Genomic DNA, 19,383 nt, shown 5'->3' with positions numbered 1-19,383 from the left:
ATTTGGCTGTTCCTGTATGTATCTGTGAGCTTCCAGTCTCAGTGTCCGTGTGTATGATGGTGTATTCGGGGGGAGGGGGTGGTCATCTGTAGCTGCAGGTCATTCTGTTCTGGTGCTGACTCTCCTGCCACTGGCTGACTCTGAGCGTGGCGCGACAGTTCTGCCAAAGCTTTCAGAGTCCAAGAACATAATCCCACATTAGGGACTTCTTTCCAAACAAAAGAGGCTTCTTCTTTAGTTTTTTTGCTTTTTAACTCAAAGTTAATTTAGGCTTCCCACTTTCGGAATCACACTGTCTGTACGAGTGCAGTTATGTGCAAGAAAAATATACATTTTTTTGTAACATTTTTACATAATGCTTTTGTACAGTGCACAATAACCGACGTTAACTTTACTACATAAGCGAAGATGTAACACATTAAAAACTTGCATTAAAGTTAAAACGAATGAAGAGAAAGAAATATGATGTCAAAGGTCCTTCAGATGCCAACTGGGAAATGACGACTCGCAGGGCACATCCAGATTGACAAGAGGACAATGTGGGGCTGCTGGGCCCTGTGCTGGTGCTGCATGGTGATCGCTGACCTCTTTTCATTCATTTGGAATCATCTGGCCTGAACGAATCAGCGGGCTCGAAATCTCATTAGCCCAAATCTTTTGAGAGCTCCGTCACTTTACATTATTTTAAATCGAATGTATTAGACATGCTTCACCTCTGTTAGTGAAATGTGTTTTTATTCATGTCCATTGGGCCAAAAAGAATGTTCAGCAAACTAGCCTTTATTTCACTTTATCATTGCTTAATAAGACTGATAGACTAATTAAGTTCTACAAGTGAAGAGGTTCAACTACGGGGAGCATATTTGAGTGTGTTTACAGAAATGCTCTGTAAAGAAACTTGCATTTTCCAGTTATCATCATTAACCATCAAATGAGGGCTGGATGGCAAAGCAAAGCAGGCACACTTTTCCATTCGGTAAACAGACTCGCCTGAAAAACATGTTTGTGACAGTATTCTCAGACACTGCTGTGACACAACAGGCCCTTAGGATCTGATTAGAACCATTGCTGTTGCAATAAATGGTGCTTTTTCAATAAATTAACAAATATAAAAATGATATATAATTACACAATTATACCAGCTGATTTTATACTAAACAGGAATTTCCTTAAAATGCTGAATACCTTGAACCTTTGCTGTCACACCATTCTGAAATTAGTTTTTTTTTCCAGTGTCAGTAAAATCTTGGCTCTTCCTTGTACCCTGGTCTAATGCTACGTTCCATTTGAACTTGTAACTCGGAAATTCCGAGTTCCTAATCGGAAATTTCAACTGGAATGCCCCCTCAAGCCTGAATTCGTGAACTTGGAGGAATCGGCACAAGCCCAAGTTAAGAATTCAAGATGGCTGCGCCCTTCATCAACAGAAACTAGTTTTCTGGTGTCTATTAGCACTTACGTCTTATTTGTGGCTCATTAAATTGGTTGTACACACAGTACTGTCCAACCGCTATCTGTGGACGTGTTGCTAAGAAAAATACAACATAATGTGTTGCTATCCACTGATATGGCTAATAATGGCTAACAATGAACCGGACAAGAAATGGGGCCCGTTTTATTAAGCAGGATTTCTTCCTTAAGCATACAACTTGCTGGATTTAAGGTAGTCTAGGCTAAATGTAAGTGAACGAAGATAAAGCTCATTTAAACTAGGTTAAAATTGAATCCAGCAAGTTATCCAGGTAAGCAAGAAATCATACTTTTTGAAACAAGTCCCCAGTATTGCTAAATGGCTTTCCGGCTTTGTGTACTGGAACACTGTTAACTCGTGTGTGATGTCATTCCCAGTTCCGAGTTCCGACCTCCGAGGGAAATGGAACCCAACATCACTGCTCACTGAAAGGCTAAGCAGGACTGACATGGTGAATTTATGGCATTCTGGGATTCACACGAGCGGCCAGGTCTTTCTCTCAGGTTTAACATAACCCCCCAGGCCTGAAACCGCGAGAGGCTGAAGGGTGGGGCTGTCATCTAGGTGTTCCAATAAGACATCAGTCTAGGATGCCTCCTGGACACCTCCCTGGGGAAGCGTTTCTCACCAGTCCTAGACCTTGGGACAGACCCAGGATACATTGGAATGATTATATCTCTCAGCTGGCTTGGGAACGCCTTGGGATTCCCCCAGAGGAAGAGGGGAGAGGCGGCTGGGAAGAGGGTGGTCTGGGCATCTCTGCTTAGACTGCTATCCCAAGGATCTAACCCCAGATGAGCATCGGATAGATAGACGGATAGTTGACGAAAAGAGCATAAATGATGCGGGGAGACATCCAGAGCCACCCCCCCGTCAGGGCCAGTTTTCACATCCCGCCTTGAAGCACATGGTTACGCATCTTCCACTGCTAAATCAGTGCTCCCTTCTCCTCCTGCCTTCCCAGTGTCTCCTCTCACCACCTCCTGGACGGACACGTCTTTATGGTCCCGTCTGTAGTCTGACCTGCCCATCTGGCTCCTCAGAAACAACACCGACAGCGTCTCAGCATGTGATCGCAGGGGCAGTATAACTAAATGATCAGGCGGCTTCCTATGCGCGAGTGTTTTAAATTGACTTTGATGTATGCAGTGATCCCTCATGCAGCATATTAACTGGGCCAGGTAAGCGGGCTGGGAGAGACGTAATTACACCTTGGGGGCTTGACGGCATCTCCGCCTTTACCCTGCCGTGACATATTGCTGCTGTATAAAGCCCCAGGAGGTTGTTACCTCCCCTGGTAATTGATGGCAGAAGCTGGCAAATAAGCCGGTCACACTCCTGCCTGTTTTGCTGTTTACAGTCACTTCCTGCCTTAGACAGACACATGTGGGATGCTGTTTTTAGACCATCCAATTCCCTTCTTTTCCTCACAAAATTTCCAGTTTATCTAAATGTTGTTTGTTTTCGGGGGCAGAATGTATTATTTAATAATGCTTTTAGGTTCTTATAGGGCAAGTTATACCAGACAGGTGGGAGGCTAAAGAATCGCCATGACGACAGCCAGTGAGCCACGCTATAGGTGAAGAGGTTATCATTTGAACCACACTGACGAAACCATCTGTGGACTGGGAGGGAGGGGGGTTGTAGTGACTAGTGCTGTCTAGTCACTTTAAAACAGAGCTGCAGCTGTCAGTTAGAGAAAACTACTGTATATTGGGTGCAGATAAAATGGAATTCATCCCTCCTGAACATCTTGAAGTCATTCGATTCTTTTTAATGTTTTTTTTGGAGGTAAAATTTAGGTTTGCCCTCTAAAAGTACAATGAGACCCACCCAGCGCAATTTAGGATTTGAAATACCAGGTTTTTAAAAAGGCTTTTAAATACCTAATGGCTATAAGAATGGGGAATATTTTCAATAGCGGGGAATGAAAGGTGAAAGGTCGCATGATGTGGAGTTCCATAGATCACATCTCACCCTACGCCTGTGTGATGTTCGCTCACTGAAGAATGGAAATGGACAAGAAAAACTCTATTACATCTCGGTGATCCATGGTCCCAGGAAGATGTGGGGGCAGCCTCCTCATCACCGTGGTAACGGTCCCTTTGCAGCAGCTGACTGTGGCATATTTTAGGCCAGTCATTATCCCCCAGGTTCCACACCTTGTTCTCTGCATTGGTCTCTGTTGGCTGCAGCTCCAGGAAGCTCATTCAGCGAGGGTCTAGGAACTTCACCAGTACAGTGAGCTGAAGGAATCTCTGCGAGACAATGGGGAAATGTGACATACCTCACCCTGTGTTATGTAGTGGAAGGTGTAGAACTGTCTTACCTTGTCTCTCTGGTCAGCTGATGGGAATCTGTCTCACTCTCTGGTTCTGTGTGAGCAATCAGAAATGCTCCTTCCCCTGAGTCTTCCTGTCAGCTGGTAGAAATCTGGCTTCGCGTCGTGTCTCCATGTCAGCTGCTGGAAATCTGTCTTCAGCCCCGACTCTGTGAGAGCTGACGGAAATGTCTTACCTTCTATCTCTGTGGGAGCTGGTGGGATTTGTCTTTGACTTCACTAGTGACACAACCTGTTTCAGAAATAGGAAGTTTAATCAGTAGAAATTAAAGCATGACATATTATCATTTATCTGCTTTGTTTTTATTGAATATGGTTTTACATATAGTCCATGTATACATAGCAGTCATATACCTAAACAGATAGACAGGTCATTAATAAACATATACTATATGGAGAAAGTATTGGGACACCAGGCCATTAAGCCTACAGGAACTTTTATGAGATCCCATTGTAATCTAAATTGTAATCTAAAGTTGGTCCCTCCTTTGCAGCTGTGACAGCTGCCACTTTTCTGGGAAGGTTTTATACAAGTTTATGGAGTCTGTCTGTGGGGATATTTGCCCATAAGAGCATTTGTGAAGGAGTAGCTCCCAACCTCTGTTCTAGTTCTTCCTAAAAGTGTTTGATGGGGTTGAGGTCAGGGCTCTGTGCAGGCCAGTCAAGTTCTTCCTCACCAAACTCACCCAACCTTGTCTTTATGGACCTTTCTATGTGCACTGGGGCACAGTCATGCTGGAACAGAAAAATGGCCTTCCTCAAACTGTTCCAACAAAATTGGAAGCATAGAATTGTCCAAAATGTCTTCATATGCTGAAGCATTAAGAGTTCCCTTCACTGGAACTAAGGGGCCAAACCCAGCCCGAAAAAACAGCCCCATACCTTGATCCCTCCTCTGCTGAACTTTACAGTTGACATAGTGCAGTCAAGCAGATAATGTTCTACTGGCATCCACCAAACCCAGACTCCTCCATCAGACTGCCAGACAGAGAAGTGTGATTCCTCACTCCACAGAACACATTTACACTGCTCCAGTGTCCAGTGGCAGCGTGCTTTACACCACTGCATCCGACACCTGGCATTGGTTTTGGTGATGTGAGGCTTGCATGCAGCTGCTCAGCCATGGAACCCCATTCCATGAAGCTCCCGGTAGTTAATGGCAGAGAAAATTTGGAACTCTGTGGTTACGGAGTCAACAGAGCGTTGGTGCCTTTCACACACTATGTGACTCAGCCTCAGTTTCTTTTGTTTCTAAATGCTTCCATTTTGCAATAATTCCACATACCGTTGAACGTGGAATATCTCGTAGGGAAGACATTTCACAAACTAACTTACTGCAAAGGTGGCATCCTATGATGATACCACACTTGAATTCACTGGACTTTTAAGGACAACCCACTATTTTACAAATGTTTGTAAACCTGACTGCATGGCTAAGTGCTTCATATTAAACACCTGTGGCAATGGGTATGAATGAAACACCTGAGTTCAATGACTGAGAGGTGTTTTTCCTATACTTTTGTCCATATAGTGCATATCTTAACAAATTAAATCTGAGTTTGGTGTTTCCTGGTACTTAAGGATCTTAATTGTTGAAAATGCTCAATAAATGCAGTTAATAAAATTGTATCTCGTTCAGCATGCCTGGATCTTCCTGCTTGTGAATCTGTGAGTGCATGGGGTTCACCGGCTTCTTCTTTTCCCCAAAAACCACCCAGATGAGAAAGGGCAAAGGGTTAGTACAGTCAGGTCTGCATCACTGGATGCAGAAAATTAGCCCCATGGAACCACAAGTGGGCATCAGCCGATAGGGCATCTAGGAACCAATCCAATCAGGGGCTGTATCAGCCTCCTCCATTCAAAACCTGAAGATAAAATATGCAGCCTGCAGATTTAGCAGATTTTTGCTCTCACCCCTGACCACTTGGCCATGTCAGCTGGAAAGCTTTGCTCTACCTGTTATCGTGTCACGCCCCAAATATGAGATGAAGGGTCTGCTTTGTGGAGCCATAATAATAATAAACCAAACACCTCCGTGACACTCCTGCCTCACAGGTGCGACAGTGACACCTGCCATGAACCCAGGTGCATTCTGGGACGGACGGCCTGAATGGTAAAAGGCAATGCAAGCTAATTTGATCTATTATCACAGCTCCTCTAAACCATTTAACTCTTAGAAACGTTGCTTCAAATTCATGGCAAAATCCAACATCCTCTGGGACATAGATTTGGAAAAGAGTTCATGAATATCGCCTTGCCAATGCAACGAGAAAAAGTTCTCTTGACCCAGATTGCCGTACCACTGATTAATGGCACTATAATTCTGCAGTAATTTTTTTACACCATCCTTTATTTAGAAATTTGGGGTTGAATATAATAATACTAGCACTTTTCACCACCCTAATGAGTTTAAAAACATAGATATGACTTCATCCACTATTTTAAAAACACTGTTTTAAAGCAGAGAACTTTGTGCAAATTAGTACTATCTCCTAACCATTTATCTTCTGACACATTTGTTCTCGTTGACTAATTAATGACAAAACGGTTCAAGCTATAGCTCAAGTGCTCATAATTAATTGATATGGTTGTAGAATACATGACTAATTAATCTGCCTCTGACTTAATTGTCTGACCTGTCTTTGTTCTTCTACACATTTTCATTTCGGAAGTGTAGCGCTGTGAATCTGCAGTCTGTCACCGGTGGGATTCTGTTGTTACTCATTCCCGGTGTCTGCCATGTCCTGACCCAATGGCAGGCTGGACTGGACAGCTGGAAACGCCCTGTAAGAGGTCCTGGTGATGTACAGTGCCAGTTGCTGTTTGGGCTCTCTGTCTGCCTCGACAGATACAGATTCACTTTTATTCCAGCTTCAGGAAGTTACCGGGTTCAATTGTTTGGATTTTCCTTGGGTTTATTTTGGGTCAAATATGGGTACAGCTCTCCACCTAAAAGTTGTGTACTGATAGAGATATTTTTTGCTGGACCTCATTTTAGCCATTTCATTTTATTAACTGTTTGTTTGTTTGATTGTTTGTTGACACCACCATGCCCACCAGCTTCCCCAGGTAATCCAGTATGTTGCTGGGCTATTTTCCATTGTTCATTGTACCGTGGGCCAAAAATGGCTTTTATGGGTTCCCTAACAGGTATTAATGATATTTTGGTGTTTCTCCACATCTCATTGTACAAAATGTTTTGTATATTTTGTAGCCACCTGGGGGTTAAATCTCTACCATCACATCCCTTTCTGGTGCTCAGATCCATAGCAGTCCACCTTTTATATAGTAGTTTACCACTGCTCCAGTTCACTGTATACCTACCCGCCTCTCTCCCTCGACAGAGAAGGAGGACATGTTCCAGAACGTCCTGTCCCAAGTGGCAGGTAGCTCCTCTGTCCCAGTGCGCCTCAGCACCATCTCACCAAAAAGCAGCTTTGGAAGTGAGGACCTTGTGATTTCTTTGTTGGAAGTAACAGCTGAAGACACAGACTGAAGAGAGGATCACAACTTCACTGGACCACAGATTTCGAATGAGTAAAGGGGGGTTACACCACTGTCTTGAAGGGTTTTTCAAATCAACGAGCTGGAGATGGAGGTGACCAACCAATTGGCCATGCTGGAGAAGAGAGTGGACTGTATGTTATACTCCTCTTACTCCAGTGTACGTTATACTCCTCTTACTCCAGTGTACGTTATACTCCTCTTACTCCAGTGTACGTAATACTCCTCTTACTCCAGTGTACGTTATACTCCTCTTACTCCAGTGTACGTTATACTCCTCTTACTCCAGTGTACGTTATACTCCTCTTACTCTAGTGTACATTATACACACTCTTACTCTCTTACTCTTACTCCAGTGTATGTTATACTCCTCTTACTCCAGTGTACGTTATACTCCTGTTACTCTAGTGTACATTATACACACTCTTACTCTCTTACTCTTACTCCAGTGTATGTTATACTCCTCTTACTCCAGTGTACGTTATACTCCTCTTACTCCAGTGTACATTATACACACTCTTACTCTCTTACTCTTACTCCAGTGTATGTTATACTCCTCTTACTCCAGTGTACGTTATACTCCTCTTACTCCAGTGTACGTAATACTCCTCTTACTCCAATGTATGTTATACTCCTATTACTCCAGTGTACATTATACACACTCTTACTCTCTTACTCTTACTCCAGTGTACGTTATACTCCTCTTACTCCAGTGTACGTTATACTCCTCTTACTCCAGTGTACGTAATACTCCTCTTACTCCAGTGTACGTAATACTCCTCTTACTCCAATGTATGTTATACTCCTATTACTCCAAGTCCTACTATCTCCCGCAACAGTCATCCTATTTTTTGGAGCGGAGAAGTATGAGTTCTGCTCCTCTGCCCTTGTTTCTTTTCAGTGGAAGGATTCAAGGTGGTGGAGATAGAACAGTACAATAATGACCTTAAGAAACGACAAAATGAGATGGCATCTAGAAGAGACACAAGGTGATGCTGACAGACATCATGTGGGTGGACATTTAAGCTTTACAATGAGATTCATGGACGTTTGTGTCTTACGTGCCACATTATTGTCTCTGTTTACAGCACACTGTCCCTGTAAATATAACTTCTCCGAGGACGGGAAGAAAGCAGCTCCTAGGCGTGATGTGCTGAGCTGCCCAAAGGTAAGACTGAAAGGTGCAGCAGCAGCAGCTTTTAATGCATTTGCTGCTCAGTGCAGTGCAGGTGATGTGGTGCATTGGGTCCTTTTCTTATCTCTCAGCACACACAGTACTCACCTAGGGGAGGAACGAGGCTGAAGGAGCCCAGCTTTGATGTGTGGCACTGGCAGCACAATGACGTGGGTTATGTCATATGTGCCGGGGTGGTATGAGGCACGTATCATGTGACCAAGCTGCTAAACGCACAATTAAGTCACATGCGACGCACCACCGAGGCACTGAAGCATGTAAGCCCTGGACTTTTTGTGCGTGGTCTGGATGCTGAGCTGTTTGGAGTACAAGTGCCTGGCAAAGAAGTTTAACATGAACCCCATAACACTCAGATGTTGGCTGATAAACTGAACCTGCCCTCAGAATACGGCGTATTCTGGAAGCTCTGCAGAAAGATGCCTCGAAAGAAGCCACATTGCAATAACATAAAAAATGTTTGAAAGTGGGAGGTGATGTTCTGTGTCTAGCTTCCAGGAAAACTTCTTGCAGACGTCTTCAGCAGCATCTATACCCTTAGAGGGCATCTTCTTACCTGAAGTGTCATGTGCTTGTGTAGCTCAGCGTCCAGGAGAACTATAGCACAACCCCTTCCACAACTTCTTCCTCTACTTTTCCGGCAGTCAGATGACATACCGCATGATCCACCTGTGTGGCCTGGAGGTGAGTGCTGTCCCGGCTCATGGCGTGACCCACCAATGGAGGGCGGAGTTGGTCAAACCAGCGAGCTTTGCATGCATCCTCCAGGATGAGCTGACGGTGTGTGTCACAACCTGGACCACCCAGGATGTAACAACACCCAAGTCCCATCAGAGTCCTTATCTCAGTCATACAGCAATACCACTAATGGTGATGTAGGACATGGATCGGGTAAGCAGAGCCACAAACCATAAAGGGTAGGTGAGACTGAATACCAGATATAGAACTGGAAAAGCTAAAGGAATAAGTAGGGTGGGTGGGGCTAAATACCACGTATGGAACTGGAAATGTTAAATGAGTAAATAGGGTGGGTGGAGCTAAATACCATATATGGAACTGGAAATGCTAAATGAGTAAATAGGGTGGGTGGAGCTAAATATGTGAGCCATATGTGAGGTTAGAATTATCAAGATTAATAAACATTCCGGGTGAAATTAGGGATGTCGTATTAAATGAGGCTTTGTTGTTACCTCCTCTCAAAAGGGTGGCATTACAGACATTGTAGGTAGATGTTGTGCACCCTTTATGTTTCCAATTTAAAGAATTCCTACACAGCTGACATCTCAATAGTTGGTAGTTTCAAGCCATGTACCTCAGTCTTACTGCAGCATGTGACAGAACAATCTGCACAAGTGACGTAAATTAGGCATATGTGGAAAATCAAACAGGTCAGGCTTTGCATCGAGCTGTGGTAGACAATACCGAGCAATTAAAAAACATCTGAACTGGCCCTGAATCAGATCTTCAGTATCAGCTCGGGACATCACTTGGTGAAATTAAATATGATAAACTGGATTCGTGAAGTGAATGGGTGAAAACTGAGAAGATGGCATTGAATGGAAGCATACTGTGGATGAAATCAAGGTCCTTCTGACTGGCTCCCTGCTGCAGGTACCAAATTAACACCTGCACGGAGCTGGCGGTGCGCTATAACAACATCTCCCCACTGGAGAACCACTACTGCGCCATGGCCTTTCAAATCTTCTCTGTGCTGGGGTTTTAGCGGAGGTCTTCAAGCAGACCGTGTCACATAAGCCGAGTCTGGTCAGCTCACTGGTGCTGAAAACGTCTCCCTGACAAGCCAACGTCATTCTGATCTTGGCTAAAGACATGACCAGGCATGGTGGAATCCGTAACTGCTTCAAGTATAAAGTGGACAATTTTGGCTTCACCATTGAAGAGCACATGACATGTGTAAGACATCTTCCCAGGCTCCTCTCTTTTTTCCACAGTTGCTCCTGTTTAGACCATATGTCAGGGTCTGCACCCATCTGTCCACGTCTTGCGTGTCTTCTTCCCCATTTGGCCAGCAGGTGTCGCTGGCCATCCTGTCCTCCCCATTGTCAGTCTTTAGTGTCTCTCCTGCTCCCCTGACGGTCGCATAGCTGAATGAGCTGAGCATGCGGCTACCTGTAAATGCCTCTGTTGTATGTCTCCTCTGTTTTTGTATTTTGTTCCCTTTTGTATCATTTATCAATTTTTCTAGTTCCTGTGATTTTATGGTTTGTTTTCTGTTTTGGTTTCTTGCTTTGTGCCTTGGTTGTGTTTTACCCGTCTTTGTTTGCCTGTCTCCCTGTGTTTAGATTCTGTTCCCTGATCCTGATCCTGTCCTATTTCTGGTGGAGTCATTGTTGTTGTTTATGGTGCTGCTGCCGATGTTCTTGTTGCCTGTGTGTTTCCTTTTTTTCTAGTTTTGAATTCCATGCCTGTTCCCTGTGTAGCTAGTTTCCCTGTATAGATCCTTTTGTTCTGTTAGTTACTTTGTACCCTTTTTAGTTTTGACCCCCCCATGGTCTGTTTGTTTTTTTAGTGTTTCCTAGTGTCTTCTGCTTCTGTTAATAAACCCCTGTTGCGTTCCTGGAGCCAACAGTGGATCGTCCACCTTCTTTCCCGCCTGCACCATGCCTTGCCCCTGTGTCAGAAACCCCCGTGACTGTGACACCATACTGTCATGTCTTCGGCTAAAAAAAAGGTGCTCAAATGCTGGGATATCGCCAATGAGATCTGGTCGACTGAGGTGGCTGAGCCTTGGGAGGGCATCTGCGGGAGGAGCATTTCAGGTGAGCTGGCTTGACCTGCCTAGCTGTGCTGACCTCTGTTTCACATACCTCAGGAATGGTTTGTTACGCTCCCTATGGCTGTGCTAAATGGATGGCTGTGTCAGATGACTATGCTCACTGTGACAGTTTGACAGTGCCAAGTGAGTCTGTGATACAGCTGAGTGACTGTCCTGATTATAACTGGACACATTGACTGTGTTGATATTGTTGAGTGACTCTGCTAATAACTTCCCAGTCTAGTGTGTGTGATATTACTAAATGATTTCTGATTGTGGTTGGGCTGACTGCGATATTATGGATTGACTATTCTGGTTAGAAGTGGGCAGAATGAATGAGTGTGATATTGTTGAGTAACTGTGCTGATTATACCTGGGCAGACTGGCTGAATTGATTGATATTGTTAAGTGACTGCGCTATGAATGTGCCAGTTCAATGTGTGATATTACTAAATTGCTTCTCATTGTGGTGGGGCTGACTGATATTGTTGAGTCACTGTACTGTGCTGAGTCACCGCGTTGCCAGTTTTATAGATGACAGAAGTTCAAAAGACTCCCCGTCACTCCTTTTATGAACTGAGACAAAGAGACCAGACCCACCCCACAGATTGGCTTGATTAAAGTCTTCAAGGTACTGAGCTCTGTGCAGGACAGGGCACTGAGAATCCATGTGGATAAATCAAGGGTCTCACACAAAAACTGATGAACAACCATTGTATTATATTGCTGAACATTATGGGTAGACAGAAATGATTACCAGCTGATCAGGACTGACACCTACTGGCCATGTGTAACATTCACATGAAGATGCTTTTCAGTTTGGTTTCTAATACAGCTTTAGAGATGGACAATTTTCCTGCAGACATACACAATGTTTGATGTTGTACTTTAGACGTAAGCTGGCTCCAGGTGGACACCAGCAGGTGCCTTGCCAGTATGTACAGGTTTGGGGTTGGTGCTACCTGCCCTTGGGTTGGTGCTACCGGCCCTTGGGGCACTGAAGTCCTCACTCTGCACCTGCCAGCTCTTCTCTCCAATCGGAGATGAGGTGCAGCTACTACGGGGCTCCTGCACCCACTACGAGGAGCTGAAGCAGATTGGTGACACCATGATGGAGGCAGGACCTCCTCAGCTCACCCTCCGTTCACTGAAGAGGGACCCACAGCTATAATCTCAGATCTTTCAGTGTCTTGCCAGGCTGGGGGAGATGAAGGGGAGATTATCTCTCCATATGCTTTTGTTCTACAAGCCACCAGAAAACATGTCACTGGGAGGAAAGAAGGAACTGTATTTGCTGTAAGGAGAAAGACACTAAGTAAGGTAATGTGCAGCTGCAGCGATGTCCCCTAGGAGCACGTACTGTAAAACATCTCGCCAAGTTTCTCATGTACTGCTTTTTATATTGTACTACCTTCAGGGTCCAGGGAAATCTCACTAAATCAACATGTGTCTATTCCATCCAGCACTCCAAGGTCTGAGCTGAATTTTCGTTATGAAGTCTGAGTAGGATAACCAAGTGTGTTCATTGGAAGGACTAAATTTGGTGTTCTGAGGGAAACATGACCATATTGCCCAGCCCTGGGAGGCTGGCCCTGGCCAGGGTGTCATGGAGGACTCAGGCAGACTTCTGGAGGAAGGCTCCGAAACCTGAACCTCCGACAGGTGTTGAGGAACTCCAATCCCACAGCGTCGTCCTAAAGCGCAGCTGTTCTCCAAGGTGCCACGGGAACGTTCCTGCCGATGACCTGGGTTCCAGGGAAACCGTCAACGGAGGTACACATTTCTTCCCATTCTATTCATCATTTTTCTTGGCCTATTCTGAATTTTCTTACCACTCATATTCAAAGTTATGGTTGAACCAAAACGGATCTTGCTGTTATGCCTGGTAAGCTTGGTTAGGCTGGTATTTTTGGTGTAATTGGGAGGATGTTTGCATTGTGTCATGAAATAGGTCACACCTGTGAAGATTTAGTCTTCAGAAAAGTGTGTCAGATGTTTACCTTTAGATTTTACTATTAGCTCAACAAATTCTCTCCCAAAGTTTGATTATTATGATTTTTATTTTGATATAGCTGAATATTTTGAGAAATTTGATGAATTTTTAAGTGGCATTATAATCCTAATTTTTTGTTTATTTCAATTTTCATGAGAACAAGCTGAATTTGACCGCACTGAAAAGGCCATGGTATATGTAATATATATTGAGGAAGAGTTTCAATTCCTTCATGCACAGCTCTCCTTTGTCATGGCTTTGAGATGCTTGAAAATTGCAGTGGCAAGTATACATACCCTGATATGCCTTATGCACCAGTGTAAGCGTGTGTAATGTTTTGCAGTTCACCTTCACTGTTCCCAGTGTTACAGAGTTCCAGCTGCCCTGGAATTTCCTGTGTAGACTCTTAGAGGCTTGACTTAGAAGCTGATTGGATGTGACTGACTGTGCGCCTTCATGCTACGGACAAGAGGGCCGCCAGTGGGCAGATCTCTTCTCATAGCCATCCGTTCCGCTGCTCAGTGACCGCTCCATTATTAATGCCATCTCATCATGCCGACTTTCCAACTCTAAAGTGGCTTTTGAGAGGTGTTTAGTTGGATTGCCATCTGAGTGTTTTCTAGGGCTCAGGTATCATTAAAGTTTCTCAACATAGGAGCTAAGGCAGGCTGACTGGATCTCAACCACCAGCAAATATTTCATTTCCGGTTCTTGACTTTTTTTTGACTGCTTTCAATCCATATCCTCTACTTTGAGTAGCATGTTGGTGTAATATCTATGTGTGGGCACAAGGAATCGCTTTATTTGGATAGCTAGGCATGCATTTCATCTGTAAGCTCCACTGTTGACGTGCATTTTCTATAGGCCTGAAAATGACTTGGTAATGATTAACCAGTTGATCAGTCTGTTGTACCTAGGTGATGATTCCACTCATTCTATTACATTATTGCCAAAATAGAGAATCACCTCTATTACTGGGTGAGCGGAGGGAATTCTTCGCACTACCACATTTTGCACACTTGGTGGTAGTATTTACCCAGGCAATAATTATGATCCCATACATGTGGTTTTGTATGCATGATTGTCTCTGGTAATGCGCCAAAGTATGTACAGAGCAGTAATTTAAGGTCTATAACTCTTCCAGAGCTTACATGTGCAAGTTAATGTTGTATACATAAAAGCATTGTTCATTTCCTTCTGCACTTAAATGTTTCCCACAATTCATTGGGTGACTTGCTGGGAAACGGCTATAGCAACTGTCTACAGAGCAAAATGTGAGCCTTTGCTTTCATACATCAATACCAAGCAACATACTCTCTCCCATCCAGGGTCACAGTTAGCCTGTAACCTATTCAGGGCATGAGGTAAAGCATGACCAGTCCATCTCACACATGCAAAGACCAATGTTGCACATGAAGCAGAAGATCCAACGCAAACAGCGGGGGTGTGAGTCAAACCTAGAATCCTGGAGATATGAGGCCACAGCAACTACAATGACATCACAACATAGCTATAACATTTAGACTACTGAGACTTAGGATGACCCTACAGAGTCAAAACATATTACTAATGGGCAGGTTAGTAACTGGTGGAGGGATGGCCGCACACCTAGCAGGAACAAGGGATTAGGTTGACGATATATTTAAAGAAGGCTTTCCAGATCAACATGTGCAGGTACCAAAGAGTTTTTTTATCTTCCTGCCAAGGGGATCCAAGGGTATGGAAACTGGGACCAGATAAAGACCCCTAACAACAGTTAGAGCAGAAATGAGATAAATGCAAAATACTCAAACTCATAATCAAGACATTGAGGAGTCAGGTTTGTGAAGGTTCTAGAAGAGTGGTAGGGCAGTAGCTGACTGAAAGCTACGAAGAAACTTAAGAATACTGGCCCACTCTACACAAAAATCCCTTCTAACAGGTCAGCGTCAGTTGCACAGATGGCTCTACTACTCGCGCAGCCTCACACGTACATAACTGGCAGTCAAATATCTTGGCCAACCAGTTTTTCCTAAACTTACTTTCTCCATCTCCCCATTGTCTGAAGTGTAGCTGTCTGTGGCGATCGTTCAATCACTTTGTTCTGTAAAATACACCAACACAAATTCTAGTTAGGCATTGACTATGAAGACACAGAGGCGAGATTGAGATGGCGTCAAAGCGAAATTTTATTCATCATATATTGCCAATATTTCTGTTCTGCATTTTAAACAAGGGCTGCGTTTGAACATGATTTTACGGCTATTTGTGCAGAAGTTTTCACTGGAACTGGACGGCTGTGAATAGTGTATATTTGGAAAGAAATAATCCAGCTTCCTGTTGTTTTTACTGTCTGCCAAACTGCACAGTGGCCTCCTCAGTGTTGCAGTGTATGGCAAATAAATTTTTCTCTTTCTTAACATAGAGGCCCAAAAAGCATGGCCATTGTCTCTCCTAGCAACGATCCAAAATATCAGGGTCAATTTCCCATGGTGATCCAGCCTCTTGCTCCTTATCCCAGTTATCTAAAACCGATTCTGCTTTAAGCTGTGTGGGTTGATGAAAGTCTTTTTAAGATAAGTGCTTTGGAATGTGAATGATAACAGGTAAGGCCTTGGAAACGAGGTACTAATCACCAAGCCATGGTGATAATGGCGGTACGTCAATATCTCACTTTGTTATGCATGTTTTTGTTTATAAATCAGGACATACGTGGCACTTGTATTAACACAAGTTCATCCAAAGGACTGAGTAATTTTATGAAGAACTGAAACTTAAATTCCTTAATTTGATGTTTTGACATTGCTAAGATGACTGAGATATTACATTAGTAGGAGATCTTGTGCTATATTTATTTTCTATTACAGTGTTTTCCATAAAGTCTTGAGAAAATGACATCTATCTATCTATCTATCTATCTATCTATCTATCTATCTATCTATCTATCTATCTATCTATCTATTTTCTATTTATTTCTGCAATGGGTTCCTCAGCTATTTAGCTATTCTCCAGCAGAGCTGTGTCTGATTAAAGCTAACGCATTATCACTATTAAATGATTTTGTTTGATCCAGTACCTGGTACGGAATCCTTCTCAAATGAAACCAGGCAAGCTGGACTTCCAAATGGAAATCTAATGTAGGTAAACAAAGGCATGTTCTATGTAAACAGGCTACAAAGAAGTGTGATTTCACTATTTACTGACTGTACAGATGCAATTGAGCATTTTAAATGCACACAGCAGAGGCTTATGAAAGCAGCTGACATTAAGAAGCTTTCACAATGTTGCATTAGCATTTCCTGGCTATTAACACTGGGAATGTAAACATGGGCTGGCAGATCTGCAGAAAAACCCATTTAAACAGATATATTCTTTGCATATATTTGTGTGCAGATATTTCTGTGTTTATTGTTTGTGTGTCTGTGCGGCTTGAAAGAAGAATTTTGATAACTAATTATTGCTAATTTTGGAAATGGTGTGAAGCAGAGTGTATGAAGACTAAAAGTAAAGGAATGAGAGTATAAAACACAAAGGCCTGAAAGGAGTATGTGGAGGTCAATACTGATCCTCATTCTAATGCTTGGACTAAATATGATTCATATTTGCCAATACAGCTGTAAGCGTGAGCGGAGTCCAATGCAGTAGAGATCATTATATAGTTTAATATTATGTTGGACACAAACTATATTTGAACACTGTGGTGCTGATAGGTTCACAGAGCTAAGCAGAATTAAACAACAGCTTTGGGAAACAATAAATACTGTGATCAGAACTGTGGTCTTACATGGAACATGACTTCTGTGTGACTGGATTCGAAGACTTTGAAACATTGTAAAACCAAACCCAATGTTTGGCTACCACACCCACCTATAGACCCAGTGGCATGAATCTTTAGTGCCTGGACAGAGGAGTTAGTTTGTCTATCCTGATCATTTTGGTTAAAAATGGTCATGGATGGAGCCTAAACAAGAATGCCTATTGTTATATCTGTCTCTCCTAGCAACAGTGCAGAATACCTTCATCTTCATCTGATGTGCAGGCAAAGCGCCCAGTATTTGATATATGAAGGTTTCTTGGCAAATTCAAGCATAAATGTGTACCGCGACATTACAAACGGTTTCTGACAGACCAAAGGCTGGATGGTTCTATGCAAAACAGACCGGACATGAATTGATCGGTTTGTTTCTAGTGTGTGATCCTGCTTGTGAGTTTCATGTTTCACCAGGGGTGATTTTCAGACGTGCGGGAAACAGCTGCTCTGGATGTGTATGCTTCCGTGTCATGAAAGGTCTAAGACAAATACAAACGTACTATGTAGAATGGGAGGCTATTTTACAAAACGTGCTTTGGCCTTGTATAACGAGTGAGATAGATGATCTTTAGAGAAGATGATCTTCAAGAAACTAGATATCTTCATCTTCTGGAAAGAAGATGCTAACTTCATCAGATACTCCTTTAGATTTCATTGAGGTCTCCCACAGGAGAGACTTTTCAGATCAGCCCTCCTCCACCCCACCCCACCCCCTCCCCACACACACACACACACACACACACACACACACATACACACATTCATTCTCCAAACAAGACTATTTATATTCATGGCCTAGAGCTCCTACACTCAGTAGGGAGTTTCGCTGGGGCTGGTATGGTTTCTCACAAACCATCATTACAGACAACTTCTGGCCTTTTTCATCCATTCCTGTGAAACCTCAGATTAACTGAGCCCTGCCATCTGCAAACCATTTGCAGGAGACATGGAGCTAACAGCTGGATCAGTGGGGGGTTTGGAGACTTCAAAGGGCCAATGGCTTAAGTCATACACTCTCACTACCTGGACCAATCGAAAAGTAGATTCCTTCAAAAAAATGCGCATAGAACTATCTTTGGAAAAACAACACAATGAACCAACTCACTACCTTGCTGATGTTGTTTCTACAAGCCCTTATTGTGTAATGACGTTGGTATCTGCATATGCATGGAGACGGATCAGGAGCGGGGAGGCATGGTGGTGCAGTGGTTAGCACTGTTGCCTCACACCTCTGGGACCCGGGTTCGAGTCTCCGCCTGGGTTGCATGTGTGTGGAGTTTGCATGTTCTCCTCATGTCGTCGTGGGGTTTCCTCCGGGTACTCCGGTTTCCTCCCACAGTCCAAAAACATGCTGAGGAGTTGCTGGTGTGTGTGAATGGTGTGTGAGTGTGCCCTGCGATGGGCTGGCCCCCCATCCTGGGTTGTTCCCTGCATCGTGCCCATTGCTTCCGTGATAGGCTCCAGACCCCCCTCAACCCAGTTGGATAAGCGGTTTGGAAAATGGATGGATGGATGGATCGGGAGCATTCTACAGCAGGAAGACGTGGAGCACGCAATGATCCAATGTCTCTTATCATGTGACCCTGTTTCACATTGTGAATGAACATGCTCATTAACTGTCAGGGAAAGTAAGCATAACTCAGTAAGGACTGCCTACAGGATAACTCAGTAAGGACTGCCTACAGGCAGTGTGAAGCTTAAACCTGGAAAAAACTGTGCAAAGATGACAGCCATCACAAGTGATGTCATTTACATCACTTGGTCTTACTTATTTCCCATTTCTACTGCTAGATTGACTGTTAGGAAGTCAGAGGAAAAACAGATGATTGGAGCTGTAACCCTTGTGATTAGAAATGGCATCTCTCTAGTCACATGACCACGCTAACCAAAATGACCACGTTAATCAAAATGACCACTTTAACCAAATCCTGCCAAACACTATCAGAGTGTGAGTTTCAACAGAGTACAAGCTTCATAAATAAGGACGTGATCCCACACTTCTCTACAACCTACAGAAAACAATCCCTAACCCACAACTCCACAATTCTCTCAAGCCATGGTCTCTACCATATCACATGGCCAGATTTATGGATTTTTATATTGTTCTCAGAAATGTGAAACTTCCTCTGGTACCAGTGAATGTATTTCATATTCCTTCTGTGGAACATTGATAGTCTCACTGTAAAAATATGTTACCTATGTCAATTGGAATCGACGAATCAACCGCCAGTTGGGTGGCTGTTGCCTGCTTTTAATGGGCATAATATGCTTGTCAAACACAGCAGCGCTTACTGCAGAATAAAGGTGAGCACTCCT

At 43.5% G+C, this 19,383-nt stretch overlaps 1 protein-coding gene across 1 annotated transcript; it reads left to right on the top strand.

Annotated features, from left to right (window-relative positions):
* The first annotated feature begins 6,861 nt into the window (after positions 1 to 6,861).
* Positions 6,862 to 8,883, top strand: LOC125712017 (high affinity cGMP-specific 3',5'-cyclic phosphodiesterase 9A-like). The gene is given in 6 exon segments (XM_048981594.1): positions 6,862 to 6,881; positions 7,380 to 7,450; positions 8,218 to 8,325; positions 8,405 to 8,484; positions 8,592 to 8,659; positions 8,799 to 8,883. Coding segments are annotated over 6 exon segments (432 nt in total).
* Positions 8,884 to 19,383: the final 10,500 nt, after the last annotated feature.

This window comes from Brienomyrus brachyistius, chromosome 17 (assembly GCF_023856365.1).
Source record: "Brienomyrus brachyistius isolate T26 chromosome 17, BBRACH_0.4, whole genome shotgun sequence".
Lineage (NCBI taxonomy): Eukaryota > Metazoa > Chordata > Actinopteri > Osteoglossiformes > Mormyridae > Brienomyrus > Brienomyrus brachyistius.
The sequence above is the reverse complement of the archived record's forward strand: the minus strand, read 5'-3'. Positions and strand labels throughout refer to the sequence as shown.